The 17,954-nt window shown below is 41.3% G+C and overlaps 1 protein-coding gene across 1 annotated transcript; it reads left to right on the top strand.

Annotated features, from left to right (window-relative positions):
• Positions 1 to 6,449: 6,449 nt before the first annotated feature.
• On the top strand, positions 6,450 to 16,158 carry tamalin (trafficking regulator and scaffold protein tamalin). The gene is made up of 8 exons (XM_057828545.1): positions 6,450 to 6,802; positions 8,321 to 8,376; positions 8,578 to 8,632; positions 9,967 to 10,069; positions 11,400 to 11,493; positions 11,952 to 12,018; positions 13,545 to 13,611; positions 15,392 to 16,158. Exons 1-8 carry the CDS (start codon positions 6,599 to 6,601, stop codon positions 15,862 to 15,864), a joined length of 1,119 nt encoding a protein of 372 aa, XP_057684528.1. The 5' UTR covers positions 6,450 to 6,598; the 3' UTR covers positions 15,865 to 16,158.
• The last annotated feature ends 1,796 nt before the right edge of the window (positions 16,159 to 17,954 follow it).

Genomic DNA, 17,954 nt, shown 5'->3' on the forward strand with positions numbered 1-17,954 from the left:
GGTAGATAAAAGCTAACGTCGCTAGCTTCTACTGTTCATTACACAACATGATCGGGGATTCGTCAAAACTTTTCTTTTATCCCAGGCAATAGTAGGTGGCTTATTTACCTGACATGCTTCAAATCATGAAAATAATAACAGCCTGTATCTTACCGATCTTTTAATCTCGATGGGTCTTGTCTCCATTCCATGTCAGGTAGTCTGGGCACATTGTTTGCATCCTGATTAGCGTCTGGCTAATACATGTACGCTCCAACATAAAATTCCAACCTCCTCCTCTTCCTCCAACTCTTCAAAAACTTGGATCTCCTCACTTGCGCTCGATCTATAGCTTACAGTATATCTCTGTTTGAATTGTTGTTTGAAGGGCTCTGTATGGCGGCCATATGGAGCGCTGCCATCGCTGTTCTCGGTGTGACATATCACTTCTGGGTTCGTCCCCTTTCAGGCTCGAACTTCGGAAACGCGATTATTTTGTCAAATATACAACATATAAATTATTTTTTTCATGCTTTATTTGTTGGACAATGTTTAATTACATTAATTGTGACCCTATTTGGCATTTTATGAAATTACTTCACATTTGGTCTTTAAGCTTCTTGTACGGGCCATATTCAGTGATATTTCCCTAATTTGCTGCAGGCCAATAAAAACTTGGCACTGGGCTGCAGCTGGGCTGTGGGCCGAAGATTTAGACACCCCTGCCTTTGTTTCTTACTTTGACTCTGAAAAAAAAATACTACAAATTAAACTATTTAATTTGTACCAGAGGAAAGTTTCAAGTTTACGAACAAAGAACTGGCATGTACCAGAGGAAAGTTTCAAGTTTTCGAACAAAGAGCTGGCATGTGAGAAGCCTTCTTTACAGCAGGGTATGATCCAACACTTAAGTAGACGTAATAGTCATAATATAAAATCAAGTACAAAAGTTAAAAAAAAAAAAAATTCTTGTTTTGGCTCAAAATGTTTCCGTACAAAAGATTTTAAGGTTTCAACGTTTTAGCATCTGAATCCAAATTAAAGCAATCGACAGTCTAAACCAGTGGTTCTTAACCTGGATTCGATCGAACCCCAGGGGTTCGGTGAGTGAGGGGTTCGGTGAAGGTAAAGAAACGTAGAGCCCTATTTTCGTACGCTGATTAAATCTAGGCAAAGTGGCTTTTTAGACCAGGTTTTGGACTGGTTTGCTCCCAATGTACAGGCCTAATCCACTTTTTAAACTGCTAGTCCTCAATCTGATGGGAGGAGGAACTGGTTTGCTCAGTGGAAGGTTGACTGTTGGTATGAGGAAATACAACAGAACAATGGGCAGCGTGGTCACAAATTTTGACCTGTTTATAAAACATGCTGTCAAAATGAGAATAATTTTGAATAGGAATTTGGTAAATTATTAGCTTGCTAGCTTAGATATATCGGTTTTGATCATTTATACCGAAGGGCATGGGCGGAGTTTGACTTTTGTGGCATGGGGGGGGGGGGGGGCAAAACATGTTGAAGACCCCATAACGCAGTGTTAGCAATAAAATTAACTCACGAGATATACAGTATGCTCGATTAGTAGCTTAGCCCACGCTCATAAATCGAAGCATCCGAGCTATGTGTGTGTGAGCGCGCACGTTTTTCTCAATTTTTCTTCGATTTTTGCGTTACGCGTAGATATCCAGTTTTGCCACTCACTCATACCAATGTGAAATGAATCCTTACCACGTTTCCCATCATTTTTGGGGGGAATTCTAAATCAGGCTATTCTAACAGCTATGCTTTCAGCCAAGATCGTCCTCCATTGAATATGGTACGCCCGGTTGTGGTTCTGTTGTACAATTAGCGTCTTTAGTGGGACAAACTGAAACTCCGTTCACCATTTTGGCGGTGCGCTCTGGCGTTTCATGGTCCATATCGTCATTTCTAGGTACTCGCTCAGTAGTTGTTGTCGCTTTTGAAAGCTTAGGTAAAAAAAAAATGCATATATCCATCTTGCCTCTTCTGTCTTCAGGTGGTTTTGACTAAGCAAAGCAAATGACCGTCTCTAAAGTGCTCGTCACATGATCCGTTCCAAAAATAATTTTGACCAATTATAAAACATTTTTTGTTGTTTTATTGCTTTACTACTTTTATAGACAACATATTTAACGGCAAAGTCTTAATTTTAAATTCAAATATAGGAAAGTCAATTATATGCAATGACATTTTTCGGCCACCGGGGGGTGAGGTGGTGGGGGGGCTATTTCAATGAATTCACATGTGAAACCTGTGGGGTTCGGTACCTTTAGCAAGTTTAAGAACCACTGGTCTAAACACATGTGCAATACATTTTAGTTGAAGCATTATTTACAGTTGTTTTTATTTCCCTAAAAAAAGTGGATTCATATCAGATTATTTTTTTTTTAGAAACACCTAAGGCTATTATGCTACTGCATTTCAATGTCGATCATTGTGTTGGTACTTGGACAGTATTCTTTCCGTACTCCGATCATTTATACAGTACATTTTTCTTCTGCCTTCTCCCCTTCGAAAACCAACACCTGTGAATCAAAAGTTGTGCATTGCTATCTCTGGACATTCACCATTATGCTGCTCTACCATGGAGCAACATCTTGTGTAGGATGATGAATTTCTGGAAAATGTTTTAAAATGCTCTGCAGTACTGGAGATTGCCACTGGAGGCTGGCTTCAAAATAGCAATTTACATTCAAGTCAACATAAAAACATGTTCATATGTGCCATCTGAACTCCAAATAGTCGACGTAACTGCAAAAAGTCACAAAACAATGGGGATGAGTCTGTGATCAGGTGATGGTAATTCATGGATCTTAATTCAAGTGAACTGGACATTGTTGAAGACACTTCACTTGTAATTTAATAGACTTCATCTGTTCTAATTTTTAGGCGTGGAATTCCTCTATGCTTCAGTGGGTGTGCTCTGATAAGGGGGGGTTAGGGTCAACAATAGGGTGGTTTGAAAGAGGTGTAAAAAATAGCCATCTTTGTGTCATACAACAAAAGCTGTCTATAAACAGAGGAGGATTGGCCTCGTCTATCGTTTGTCTCCATAACAATGTCCTGACTTCTCTCCTCTGATCATTGCCTCATTCAAAAAGAGAGTGGTCTAAAACAAGCCGCTATGCCACGAACTAGTGACTAATTGGTATGTAAGACAGACATTCCACTAATGACACCAGGCAACATCAACAACAACACACTATTTTTGACCCCCTCAGAACACACCCAACTGTGGCATAAATAGAACAGAAAGGCTTTTGAAATAACTTCAACAAACAAAAAAGTCCTGACGTGACGTAAGAAGTAAGGATCAGCTTTCCATTTGTCTACTTATGCCTTGATGAGTTCAAACTCAGCTTCAGATAGATAAGAATTTTTTGATGCAAGAATGGTTTCCCCTAAACATGAACTTGAAGTTCAATTTTCAATGCAGTACAATGACTTTTAAATTTCAAAGAGAATTTGAAAAATTAGAACTTGTTGCACTCATAAACTAACACTAAAATAAAAATTAAAAAAAAAAAAAACACTCACATCTTGCGCAGTCAGCCGGGATAAACCCAAGTCAACCCACAAACCTGATGGGGATAAGCACTGAAAAGAATGGATTAATGGATGACTGCATTACATAGACTTCATAATGTAATACAATCATCCATGAATCCGTAATGCTGATGTTTATGTGTATTATTACACACGCAATGAATAAAACAAAATATTTTTTCAACAGTTTCACTGGATAAAGAAGCTATCTTCTGCACAATTTGGCCAACAAGAGAAAATGACAATTCATGGGGAAATTGTGGCAGGTGAGACTAAATACTGTTGTGCACAAAGGCAAACTTGCATTGTTTTTACAGCATATACTCAAAACTAGTGGTGGAATAAATGTGAAGAGAGCCCTGGTGCGATGAGCATGAACGGGACCCCCTCAGTGGATCATCCCACAGGGGGTGGACTGGTAGTGGACAATTATTCGCAGCCGCTCAAGTCTAGTGTTTGTGTGGGGGGGCATGGGCGGGTGCAAGTGGAAATTTCTAGCGGGGTACGTAAAGAAGGAGTCAAGCAGCAAATATTTTAACACTTAAAACACTATATTATAGCCGTTTGAATCATCTTACCTTATTGTTTGACCCTCCCCTCGCCAAACCATGCCCACTTTACGCCTGCAAAATCGGCCTCTTAGAGGGGCAGTTTACATGGCGACTCTGCGACACAAAGACGCAATGACTGAGTAGCGGACTCGCCTCGCGTGCATATGGTGTCGGCAAAGACGGAAGGCGAAAACGAAAAATTCTGAATCCTGCCTCCAAAGTGGAAAAATCCGATTGCGGGGGATTGAGGGTGGCTTCCTCTGCATGCATATCAAAGGCTCCCGTGGCGCGACACCATGCCGTTAACGTCAGCACTCGTACACGTCACATTGGGCGTGCGCAGCGGTGCTACTAAAAAAAAATTTAAAAACAGCAAATATGGCGGAATGTCGGCTTTTATTTACTGTTTTAATAATATTTTTAAATTAAATATGTTGAATGTTTCAATTTTTGTGCCTTTTTGAACAAAAGAAAAATGCCATTGCTTCGAGTGGGCGGGCATATTTTTTTCCGGGCTGAGGGAGCTTGGTGGGGTCAAAGTGCATCATTCTCTGTCGCCCTGTAAATCTGCACTGCCCCCTAGGGCCTGGCATGAATACTACATCGTTTTCATGCGGAATTGCGACATTGTTCGAATGGAGACGCAAATGCAGATGCAAATTTGAAATTTTTCGTATTCTCGGAGAGTCACCATGTAAATGGCCAGAGGCTCGGGTGAGGTGGCACCTCCAGCAGCCCCCTAAGTTGAATGAATGAATGAAATTTTATTGTCATCATCATCGGTATCATTGACCATCATTAACAATTACAAAATGTGATATGATTTGCCCGAAGGAACCAAAGAACAAGACAAAGGCAGACGGGCGGGAAGTTCTGCCCCTGCTCAAAACATCCCATGACTTGGTGAATCCGCGGGTTGTGAACTGTGAATAAATCGCAGTTTAAATTAGTTGGGTTTTAAATTATTAAGTCATTTCAATTATGAAAAGTCAGCAACAGTGTGCGCTCATTGCACCATTTGTTACTGTTGTTTTTCATTCATCTTATTTTTTTTAGAGCTGTAGGAAAGGAACTCTGTTGTAAACTCCTTTATAGTGTTGTATAGTTACTACGTTACTTCTGCCGTGTTATCAGCCATTTAACTCATTTGCTGCCATTGACAGCGCTTGTCAATACGTGGTTTGCGATATCAATTATTTGAAATCAAAGGCCAACCTGAAATCGTTCCACTTTCAGAGGATTGGCATCAGTTAAAACTATGATCGGGTCTTTAAGATGTATTTATTTTTTAGTTTGTCTCATTGGCTGCAATTGAAGGCAATATACATCCAATCCATTTTGACAGGGTAGTTTGGCAGCAATCTTTCAATGGCAGTCAAACATGATCACTCAATGCCAGCCTTTCCAGTTGAAATGGATCTGATGTCTATCGGCATCAATGGCAGCCAAGGAGTTAAGTTATGGAACACAATGATCTAAAGGCATAAGAATATTGCAATATTAATATATACTAACTTTGCAGAACAAAGAGAAAATGGACAGTGACAGCAGAAAAAAATCACAACCAGATAGCTCAACTGATCACATTAGACTATTTTCATTTTCTTGGTGCTGGATTCTATCCAATAAATTTCCCCCCAAAAATCGACTTATACTCCGGTGCGACTTATGTTTTTTTTTTCCTTTTCAATGTGCATTTTTTGGCTGTGCGACTTATACTCAGGTGCGACGTATAGGCTAGTCCGAAAAATACTGTATATAACTGAAGTCATTATATAATGTAAATAAGGTTGCTTAAAAGCTGGTGGTACAGATTTTAGCATCCTGAAAACTTGGTAGTGTTATGTCCCTATATCGTCCCTATGCAAACCTACACCTTTGTATGTATGTTTTTTAATTAATTATACTTTTGGGGGGGGAAAGTGAAAAAATATGTATATCTTTCACATGCTAAATCTAAATAAATACATTGAACCCAAAAAAAAAAAATGTTTCTACTTCGCGGTTTTTCACTTATCGCGGCGGGTTCTGGTCCCCATTAACCGCGAAAAACGATTATTTCAGTAAAAAAAAAAAATTGGCTACTCTACCTACCTCTGCTGGTTAGTTAAGCGAATAAGAACTTCTTTTTACTAGTATATGTCCATAAATGTCCTTGAGGATTTAGAAATCAACATATTGGCTAACAATGATTTAAAAGGAAGACTTAGTTACCTTTTTAATCTTTACGAAAAATGCATGGAAACCCATTCACGCCACTAAAAAATATTTCTATTTTCAACAAAAAAAGAAACTCATTTCCGCCAGTGGATTGTTTTTTTTACTTGCCAGTCAGCAAACACGATTTACGTCCTTTCAAATTAAGCCCCGCCCCTCGCATAAGGCAGACAGACAACACGAACACGTTGCGACGCCCGCACAGCACACACACACGCGCGCCAGTCAACCGCGCTTTTAGGCGAGGCAGTTTTGGCGGACTTGAACCAAACTTTTTTGGTAGAGGCATGACGTTCCGGAGGCTAAAGATGGTCGATTCAAGCGGGCCGGACTATGCTGCGGCGTCTTCCCCGGACAACGGCGTCTATTTCCCGTCGTCCCAGTCGGACAGCTGCGGGCGGACCGCGCCGCTCAACAACGTCGCCTCCGAGGTTTATAACTACAAGACGCTAGCTTACTCCGGAGGGACTTTGCCCAGAAATTTGAGAAAGGTAAATAGGTGAAGTTTTAAATGACTTATTTGGGATATAATTCGAAATTCAAAAGGATGTGGGGTCAAATAACAGAGTTGTGATGCCTTCAAGAGCCAGAAACGCTTATTTCAAATGGAGAGCAAATACTTTATTCTTTATTTCATAAACATTCACTTCGCGTCATATAGTATTTAATTGAATGACGTCATGTTGATGATTACGGAGTAAACAGAACCGCCAGGTCAAGCTAAATATTTGTGTGCTTCCACGACTGAAATATTACAATTCACAATGAAGACGCTTTCCAGTTTTTTTTTCTTCAATATTTTCATGCGGTTTTCTTTTGCTAGATGATAAAAGTGCTTTGTGTCATGCCTCCGACATTTCAAGAGTCAAATTTCAGCTATGATAAAACCTACACTAATCTTCCAGGTCGTGTTTTGAATAGCGTTGAACATGGCTAACTCATGAAGAAACTGGAAGCAGTAAGTTAATTTGCAATTCAAATAAGAACTTACTGTATTGGATTCTTCTCTCACTACCCCATTCATCACTGTATTGGAGTCTTCTCTTACTACCCCATTCCTGCTAGTTTTAGAATTAAAATTTGGTTAAATTTCCGATCATGGTGATTTAATTTGAACTCTTTGCCTGCCATTGACAACGATACACGTCCAATTTATTTTACTAGCGCCGTCAATGGCAGCCAGTGAGATAATGTCAGGCCAAAGCAATTTCTGTGTGCACTTTCTTGACAGCATTCTCATCAACAACAATCTAGCTCAAACCATTTTTTTTTTCCAAAGCCATGTCTACCGATGGCCAGAATGACATAACCTTTATTTAGCATTGTGTAACACATTTTCCTGGCCATTCTCTCGCACTTGGAGCCAAAAGTCATTTGTGTGCCAGTTGGACAGCGGTCACTGAGAAAGTTGACTTCAGCATCTAGACCGGAGGGCAACAAGAGTGCATTGTGAGCGTGCGAGGCCCATCCGTCCCACATGTTTCTCTATGTGGGTTTTTGGGGGAATAATAAATGCTCTCATTGAGAAGTCCACGAGACAATTCTGTATGTGTGGAGACTTAAAGAAAGCAACAGTTTACGAGCTGGCACAAAGCGGCCTTTCATCAGTAAAGGATCGAGTTGGAACAGAGCTAAGAAGCGAAGCCTTGTGGACTGATGTAGTCCGTATTTATTTTGGTGGGCTGTGGTTTTGACCCCAGCTTGTCCTGAGCTCAACGTCAATATGGAAAGACCCCACCTTTCTTCTTAAAGTGTAGAAAGGTGTTGGGTGGCTCTGGGTTAGTGTAGAAAGGTGTTTGGTGGCTCTGGGTTCCTTGGAGTAAACAAGCTGCTGCTTGACGCACATTTCTAGTTTCAGTATACACTTTCGATGACTAAAAATACGCACGCACGGCGCACATGTGCACTGGCCCGACAGACTGGTTCACGCTGTGTGGGTGTGGCCAGGAAAGGCCCAGGGAAACCCTCATGAGTAAGGTGACGCACTGACGCACTTTTCTCTTTTGCAGGCTGGCGGCTCACAGAAATGGAAGCCACAAATTCAATCACCTCAAGAACCTCAAAGGTAGGAACTTGTCCACTTTGGTTAGGATTTGAAAAAAAAATGCAATGCTCAACACTATAGGTTTTTTAATAATTTAAATAATCAGAATTTATCAATGTGAAATGTACAATTTGGTAGAAATGAGGTATTAAACATCTCAACTTTTTTTCTCTCTCTGTTGACAAATTCTGATAAATGTCACTTTCCTTTTATGTTCTTCAGGAAGCTGGTGGTGCTAGAGAAGGCGGATGAGCAAACGTTTGGTTTTGAGATTCAGGTAAGGTCATTTGGTGTCTCTTTGTGTTTGCCCTCTTTAATATGGAATTCGCGCATACAGATATAGGATCAAGTTGCGCGTTAGGATGACACAAATGGACATCAATCATAATGTTGGTTTGGATGCTCTCCACCCATCCTACATCCGACCTCCTTCCGTAGTCTGGAGGAAGAGAACTCGTGAGGCTCAGTTGGACTGCCGAATTGCTTGCTTCACATGTTGACTTACCGCTCATCTCATGAGGTCTACTGATATACGCGTTGGCGTTCGAGCACATTTTTATCAGCCGGACCTGGTTGCTCGTGGTTTTTTGTAACAAGAGGAAGTCTGCCTTGACTCTGCTGACCGGCGCAAAATGCCACGCATGAGGAAGTCGCAGCGGCTGTTGTCATGGCAAAAAAATGTTATTTTAGCGATTGAGGTTTTACATAAAAGCAACAAAATTCCAGCTTGATTGAATTGATGGACAGATAGCATGATTTATTTAATTAGCCCTGTGAGGGAATTTGTTTAATAGCATTAGTATGCAACCGTACACGATAAACACTACACGCTTTGTCTCATTTAAGTGAGTGTATAACTTGCTGATGGTTAAGGTAGACAGACGCGACTCCTCCAATTATTTTCTTGTTGAATGTAAGCCATTTGGATGGACGTGTTGGCCAAACGTCTAAACCACATGGACCACAGACACATCTGTAGAAGATTCTGTCAGAGCTCTACGGGTCCCCACTCTCAACTGAGTAGGGATTTATTCTTTCTTCTTTGTCCTAGAAAGAACTTTTCAAAAACGCAAAGAAAAATGGAACCGTTGTCATGCAAGCATACACTTAGTTGGATCACAAGAGCACAAAAAGTACACATTCCCTTGTAGTCATTTTGGTATAGTTCTAAGCCTTTAACAGGTTTTTCTGGCATGCTTAAATCATTTTCAGTTTTTGCGATGAAAGTCTGCTTTCCCTGTGGCCATGTGCCATATCAAGCCGCGCGCACCCAATATCATTCAAACAGTTTAGCAATATTTGGCCTTGGCGGAGGTCTACACTCGTTTGAGCGACATCTGTTTTGTATAGTTTATCCGACCAATCAGACGAGTGCAGCAAATGTTATGGTTGCGTGTTAACGCTTCGTCGGTGTATCTTGAGCCATATGGTCTGCGGACCGCAGCGGCTTCCTCAGCTCGTCATCCTGCGGTCACTTTATCAGCGCTGTGTCACGCGGCGTCGACATTTCTAGTGCAGTGACATCAATCCTGTGGTGTAAGGTCTAGGAAAGAGGAAGTATTTTTTTTTCTCTGGTCTACAAAGTGATTGAAGATCTTCTGTCTCTTTCAGACTTACGGCTTGCATCATCAGGACCAAAACACGGTGGAGATGTGCACATTCGTGTGCAAGGTGCATGACGACAGCCCGGCCCAGCTTGCTGGTCTTAAAGTTGGTAAGTTTAAATGCCAACCGCCCATTTTGTAAAACTGTACCTGTTCAGGGTCTGTTGTGAGCTGGAGCGTATCGTCACGGGTTGCAACCAAGATTGGTTGCCAGTCAATTACACAATCCAAATCACATTTAGTCCTCAATTAATCCAAGTTCTGCAAATTGAGAGGAAACCACAGGAAGACCATGTAGGTTTTAAGTGTTTAAAATGACAAAAATATAACAATAATTTTCATGAACAATTTATTAAAAACCCATCAAACCTTATATGGGCATTTTGCTCGTGAGCCCAACAATACAAGGCTATGTATGCATTTTAAGATCTTCAGACATATGGTTCTCTACAATGGACAGCTGGGTTATTATTTCTGATCATACCTATACAGTTCTAAAAATACTTGAGGAAAGAATCCTGATTTAGTTTATCGTAATTTGTGCGTGAAAAGTTTTTATTATATTGTGTGTGGTTACCATAGTCACCAGATGCATACTGGTGTTTGGCTACCACAAAAATGCCTACCCCTGCTGTAAACTGTCGTACTTGTAAATATTTGGTAGGTAGATACAACTCAAAACAAACATTTGTATTGCTTATTGAAAAAATATACAGTATAGTGTTCCTGTTGCCATGGCAAACAATAATGTCCCATCAGGATTCAGCTAAATCTAATTAGATTAATAAGCATTTCCTTCTGTGTAAGTGTGCCAGGGGTTTGAATAAATTGTTCATGTATTTTTTGGTGTGATATTTTGATAATTTTCTATCTTGGTCTAATGCCCCTTGAACTCCAAAGAGGCCAGAGCTGTGATATGAAACCAGACTGCGATTCTGATTTGTTTGTACACCAAAACTGGAACAGTAGAGGCCAGAAACAGGTGCTCATTGACAACAGCCTAATTCACTCTTCTTAAGATTTTAGTTATTAAGATAAGACCACACAAAAATAAACCCAGAAAAGGCCTCAGCTACAGAAATTTTCAATATTTATATTGTAAATGGTTTTTAGAGAATTGTTATTGTCCCTCACTACTAGTACCTTCCACTCTTTTTGTCAGATGAGCTAAAAGTAGTAACTACAATTTTTCCAAGCACGTCACTCACCGCCTACTTCCTTCTTTCAGTCACTTGATTTCACTTCCTAAATTCTTCTGATGCTTTGTTGTATCCTCATCATGTGAACATACTAAATGAAACTAAGGTTGAAAATGTGCTGTGGGGATGGGGAAAAAACCTCGCACTTCCCCTCAGAGATCTGTCTGCCTTGTCTTCGCGTGTAAAAGCATTTTTGATTCACATCGAATGACTGCCGAACAAAACGTGTGTGCTGTCACAGGCGAGACCATCGCAAGTGTCAACGAGAGCCTTGTAGAAGGATTTCGCCACAAGGAGATTGTCCAGCTCATCAAAGCGTGTGGAAACACACTCAGGTACAAAAATGTTAAGCACTTATATTCTTATCATTCATAATTTATAATCATTTATAATACTTATTATCATTGGCAGTTATACGTGACTATTGCTTGTAAAAGATCACATGGACAATTAGCGGCACTAGTCCAAAAAGCTTCTCTAGCAGGAGGCGAGGTGAACCACAACACAACCCCAAGGCAGCAGAACATTTTATAGACTCTCATCAACGAGTTATACAACAGACCTTGGAGAGTTGAAAGAGCATGCAGGCACATAAACACACACAGCATGTATGTGTTAGTTCCACTTCCTAATGGCCCCTGTGCCTACTCTGTTTCAACCTTTTGAAAAGCGCCTTTCATATGCTTGAATGGTTCTTTCCCACCCTCGTAGATCTTATTTTTTTTGTAGGGCGGGTGGTGTAACCACTTCTTGTTTTCGCCTTTTAAATCTTGTTGCTTTTTTTCCTTTCAAGGATGGAGACGATTTATAGCGATTCTATCCGGAAAGCTGAGCTGGAGGCGCGACTGCAGTATCTGAAGGTGAGTTAAATCTTAAATTGCCAGACAGCGTTCACACACACAAATGTTCCGGGGTTCAAACCCCCATCCACACCTGTCGCTCACACCTGTTGCTCCAGTGTTTTCTCCAGCACACTCCTTTACATTCTTGCATGTGAGCTGTTGGGGTAGCTTCCCGTCAAGTGGCCGAGCAGCGCCACTTTACCTCCTAAAAGACCACGGCAGCTGTGCCGCTAATCCCACCAGCCGGCAGCATTCTCATGTACTAATCCAACTTTTTACAGATTAACCACCAACCTATTGCATTAGATGCACTTAATGGTCAATGGCGAATGTGCATGTTAGAAAAGAACAGTCCAGCCAGTGTGGAACTGTTGCGCCAATTAGTAACACATTATTTTAAGGAATATCATATACCAAAGCAAGTCAGAACCACACTGCTGTGACATTAACTCATTCACTGCCAGCCCAGGTAGATGTACGCCACACCTGACTATAAGCCGCTTATGTTCCTGTTTTAATACGGGATTTTTACAGAGAGAGAGATGTTACATAGAAATAATTATCAAAAATATCTTTATTAACCAATGAAACATGCCAAGTTGCGCTGTCCTCATTCATATGCAGTGTAACTCAGGGGAATCAGACACCACATGTCTGACTCGTGCTCTCTAAGGTAGTCTGACCCTTTAATAAAAACACACATACAAATAAACTAAAAAAAAAATGTCAGCCAGGGTTACCCTTAATCTGTTCTTCTGTAACGGGATCAAATATCTGAGTGCTGGTTGAAAACAGCTAATCGGTGCCGGAGCTAGCGTAGCGTCTTCTTGTCATAGCAAACAGTGGATATCCATCCTTTGAAAATTCTTCTTTTTTTGCAGCATAGAGCATTGGATGAACTCCTATTCATCAATAAAATCCTCACTGGGAAGCTTCGACTGTGCTAGTGGTGCAGCCGAGAGCCATGGCAATATTCTTTAAAAATGTTTAAATCATCCATGGTTAGACCTAAATGGTTATTATCTAGTTGCAGAAAGGGTCTTCTCTTGACAAGTCAGCATGTACCTGAAATTAACTTGTTTTCTCACAAAATGAGCGAGCTAAGGGTGTGTTTGGAGAACAATATACACACTGATACCCGAGGGAACTCATGTTTTGTCATAATGGAACACTTGCCGTAGTCAGTGACTTGGAACTTTTTGTTAAGTGGCAGCGTTATCACAAAGCGAAATAAAATGGACGCAATTTCATATTAACTAGAAAATATGAATCTCATTTGTAAAACAGGCATAATAAATAAGCTGTTTCAATTAAAAGCCACAGGGCACGGAGAGAAAAAGTAGCAGCATCTAGTACCAAAAATACGGTAATTTTAAAGTAAAAATATTGTTATATATTAATCATATAAAAATGGCACACACAAAAAAAAGACAGAGAAACATGTGAGACAGAATTTGTAATTGCTGACATCCCCTGTTTCCATTTTATACTGGTAGTTGTCTATTCTGGTTTCTATTTGTGATTGACTTGTTGCTCCTTTGCAGCAAACCCTCCATGAGAAGTGGGATGAATATCGCTCGTTAATGGTGCAGGAACAGAGGCTTGTCCACGGTACGTCACATCCTTTCACCATGTCTCTCTTGCCTGTCTTAACACTTTTATATTTGTAAACATCAAAGACCATTTTAGTCTTCCGATGCAACCTTTGTAAGCAATTTGGCTGCTTTTGATGGCGATAGATGTCCAATCCATTAGAATTAGGAGGGATGGCAGCCAACCCTCCCAGTTCAAAGGGATTGGTCGACCACTAGTGACAAACAAATTTATATTCACTGCTGAATGATGAAAAGAGCTGCATGATTAGACTTCTACCGCAGATTTGCTTATCAATGAACCTGAACCCTATTCATCTAACCTAAATGCATTTTTGTATACATGACACATAAAATAATATCCATGCCGAACCTAATGTACAGTTTCATAACCTCTCAAAGACAACTTAGATCAGACATGTCCAAAGTCCGGCCCGGGGGCCAAATGCGGCCCGTGGTCAGATTTCATCCGGCCCCCATCCTCTGTCATAAAATCAATAACGTCTGGCCCGCACACAGACTTATTAATAAATTGGTCAGCAGTACTACTACAAGCATATGAAGTAGCTTACACACTAAATGCTGCTCCTCATTTACCCACTAAAAGGGAGCAGCACTCAAAACAACATTACCACAAGTGACCCTTTACTCCCAATTTTCTAAAATGGCGACAATCAACAACAACAAAAAAGTTGACTGCAACGGCTGGCGCTTCAAGGGTAGGTGGAAACTGGACTATTTCGTCACTAAAATACGCAACGACTGTGTCTGCCTCATTTGCAAAGAGACAGTCGCTGTTTTTAAAGAGTTCAGTATGAGGCGATATTACCAAACAAGACACGCTGACATGTACGACAAGATTACAGGGTAGATACGTAGCGAGAAATTGAAGCAACTTGAAGCTAGTTTAATTCCACAGCAGCAGTATTTCACAAGAGCCCCAGAGTTGAAAGAGAACGCCAAAAAGGCTAGTTGCAAAATTGTTGAAATTATTAAAAAAGGGGAAAAAAAGTAGTGCTGCAACGATTAACTCGAGTATTCGATTAGAAAAAACTATTTTAACTAAATTTTGTGGCTTCGAGTATTCGTTTAATTTAAATGGCATTGTAATGGTTGATTTTAAAAGTGTTTGCATTTAATTTTACTGATGAGGGTCGATACAATGCCCTCTGGTCTGCCACTTTTCACGTGGCTGAATCCAACTGCTCCCTGTTAAGACCAACATAAGCTAAGTTTTTGTTTGAGTGAATGTTTTTTTAATGCATTCTTAATTTAGTTTGTAGGTATATTTAGCCGTTTTTTTTTTTTTTTTTTTTTTTGTGGGAATATGTGTCTGAACCACTTGTTAAGAGCATTGAAAAAAAAGAAAAAAAAAACTTTAGCATTTTATAGCATTTAAGCTAGCAGACCTTTTCTATCCAAGTTAGCCAATTGTTCTTTTGTTGTACACAGATCCTCATTTTTTTTTTTAATTATACCGTATCGTTTGAGGCTCAGCTCAGGTGTTTTAATTTTTCATGTTCCTTATCCGATTCCTCGATTATTCGAACAAACTAGTCTTAATCGACTACTAAAATATTCGATAGCTGCAGCCCTATAGTAAAGCAAATGTGACACACAGAACGGCTTGCTAAAATTTGCTTAAATATATTGTTCTATGTAAAGGACGTCAGCGAAGGTCGGCCTTCCACATTTATACCACACCAAATCTGGCCCCCTTTGCAAAAACTTTGGACACCCCTGATTTAGATCCTAGTATTCAAGAAGTTGCAGCTAACAGCATGTCATGTGTACTACAGGTATAGTGATGAGCGACGCATCCGTGTACGAGTCCCTAGAGTCGGCAGGCGTGTACGGCAGCCTGGGAGCACCTAGCCCCGCCGCTCCCCGCGCCCTCCACTGCACCGGAAGTGCCAGCAGTAGCGCCAGCATCCTCAGCACGGCCACCGAGGACGACCCGCTCTACCAGACGTGCCTGTACCACGCGGGCGACTCGGACACAGGCGAGGGTAAACGGTGTAAACAACCGTCGCCAGTGAGAAAACAGCGCCTGCGGCCCGCCAGCGAGCTGTTTGCCTCGGCCAAGACGCAGCTAACACGTAGCGCCAGCACTCGCAGCTACACGAGGGGGCCCTCACAGGGGCCCGCGGCTGTCGACAAGCTGCCAGTCTTCAGCTCGCTACAGAGGAAACACAGAAGCTTCCGGAGGCACTTCCTCAAGTTCATCCCAGGCTTGAACAGGCCACTAGAGGAGGAGGAGAGCAAACTGTGACATCACCTAATCTCAAGACTGATTGTCTCAAAAGCATAAAGCGACCAAAGGCTGCTTGCCAGCTGCCAATGTTCCACAGCTGTATAGAACTTTTAAGTTATTTATTTATTTTAAATGCGTCAGGCATCAAGTTCAAAGTGAAGTAGTTGGGTTTTTTCGCCTGTTTTTACTGCATGCAGACTTTTCTTGACAGCTGACAAATCATTCATTTTGCAACCGGTTTTGTAAGTTTGATGTATGCTTTAAAAGACTCACAGATTTTTCTGCCAAAAACATTTGTTCCAAAAAATAAAATGCAAGACATTTTAGATTTAAGACTGCTTTGATTTATTACAACAGTAGGCATCGGGGTGATAGATGTGTGTCCATGAGGGGGAACAGGAATGACAAGGCAGCATGAATGTCACATTTTGACTCTGGCTACCAGTGACAACGATGGAGAAATCCATTTTGACTGGAAGGTTCTGGCAGCTAATGATCACTGCCAACCCCTCCAGTCAAAATGGATTGGACGTCTGTCGGCGTCATTGGCTGCCAAAGATTTATGGATGAACAGGACGGAGCAACTGCAAACCTGAAGAGTTTTGTTTCCTTCAGTGGTGCGTTTTAAGCTGATAGTTCTGTCATGCAAGTGTGCAGACCACAAAGTAAACTACCGCCTCAGTTATACATTCCATTCCCATTGTAGCACACAAGTAACAATTTGATCAATCAAATGGCTGCCTCTTTCTCCGCTGTTGAGTACAGGTCACTATTTTGAAGATGAGCGCATACCAATTGGAGAATGAAGGTTTTGTTGTGGTTGATTACAGCTGCATTTTCACATTTGCACCACAAATCGATGGCGTCGCATGTGACGGTTAAATATATTCCCTCACGTGGTTGTCAAGAGTTCAATGAGTGGAGGCTCAAGGGAAATTTAATGCGTGTGAGGTGTTCAGAATGGAAGCTGTTGTATCAGTGCTGACACACTTTATTGTCAGGAGGATGAGAAGGAATGTGGAGAAGAAGGCATGACCCCGAATTCCAACCACAACCACTTTCTTTCTTCCAGCTCGCCATTCCACCTCTTCCCATATTCCCATGACTGCTTCTGTATGTGTCGGAGGTGGGAGCTCAGAGCCTTTTTATTCTCAGCTGACCCCCGAGGTCATGCCGGTCACTCTCCTGCTCCGTTGAGCCCTTTTGTTACCGGGTTGATCATGGCAAAGAGATGGTATGCGACCATGTGTTTCAAAGAGACCCCCACACACATCACCCCACTGCCCACCTCCCGTTACCAGCGGCCTTCTCAGCTTCGCACATTAATAGAGACAATGCAGTGAGGTGTTATGCACTAACGAGGGACGGATTGGTCGAGTAATGGTTCTCATTACATCTGAATGGGTTGTTTAGGAGCCACTGGAGTGCAGGGGGGTCTCGTCCGGAATACTTTTCTGAATGTTTGAAAGGCACCCTGCGGTGAAAGCTCAGCTGTTGACCAAAGACAAATGAAGCCAGAATAAACGTGTGTGGCAGCCAAGCCAACCAGCAAAATGACATCTTCTAGTTTCCAACATTGGCTCAATATCCTGCTTGAAGTATGTTTTGACCCTGACAAATGGTAAATGGAGAGTACTTATATAGCTCATTTATCTACATTGTTACAATGCTCAAAGCGCTTTACATTAGCGCTCATACATTCACACAGCAATGGTACTGCTGCCATGCAAGACGCTGCCAACCTACTGGGGGCAAGTTAGAGTTCAGTGCCTTGCCCAAGGGTACTTTGACAGTCATAGGGTCAGAATTGAACTTCTGACCTTTCGGTCCCAGTACAACTCAAGCCACCAACTGTTCCACAGCCGCCCAAGCAGCTGTAAGTACACCTGATTTAGGACCATTATAAAAATGTTCATTAAAAATTCAAAATGGATTCAGGTGATTAGAAACAATATTTTATATTTTTTAACATTCTTTTCAACAGTCTTTACTCTCTTTGAAACACTGCTTAACACACTATAATTGAGGAGTGGGAACCTCTTGGAACCTCACGATACGATACGATTTGCGATACAAAGCCCACGATAACGATGCTCTGACGATATGGC

Source organism: Corythoichthys intestinalis, chromosome 2 (genome assembly GCF_030265065.1).
Source record: "Corythoichthys intestinalis isolate RoL2023-P3 chromosome 2, ASM3026506v1, whole genome shotgun sequence".
Lineage (NCBI taxonomy): Eukaryota > Metazoa > Chordata > Actinopteri > Syngnathiformes > Syngnathidae > Corythoichthys > Corythoichthys intestinalis.

What these genes read in the sequence shown, in the direction of transcription:
- tamalin (XM_057828545.1), top strand. Translation starts at nt 6,599, where the DNA reads ATGACGTTCCGGAGGCTAAAGATGGTCGATTCAAGCGGGCCGGACTAT. An exon ending in CGTTTGGTTTTGAGATTCAG is followed by an intron (nt 8,633 to 9,966) that starts GTAAGGTCATTT and finishes TGTCTCTTTCAG; the next exon opens with ACTTACGGCTTGCATCATCA. An exon ending in GCGTGTGGAAACACACTCAG is followed by an intron (nt 11,494 to 11,951) that starts GTACAAAAATGT and finishes TTTCCTTTCAAG; the next exon opens with GATGGAGACGATTTATAGCG.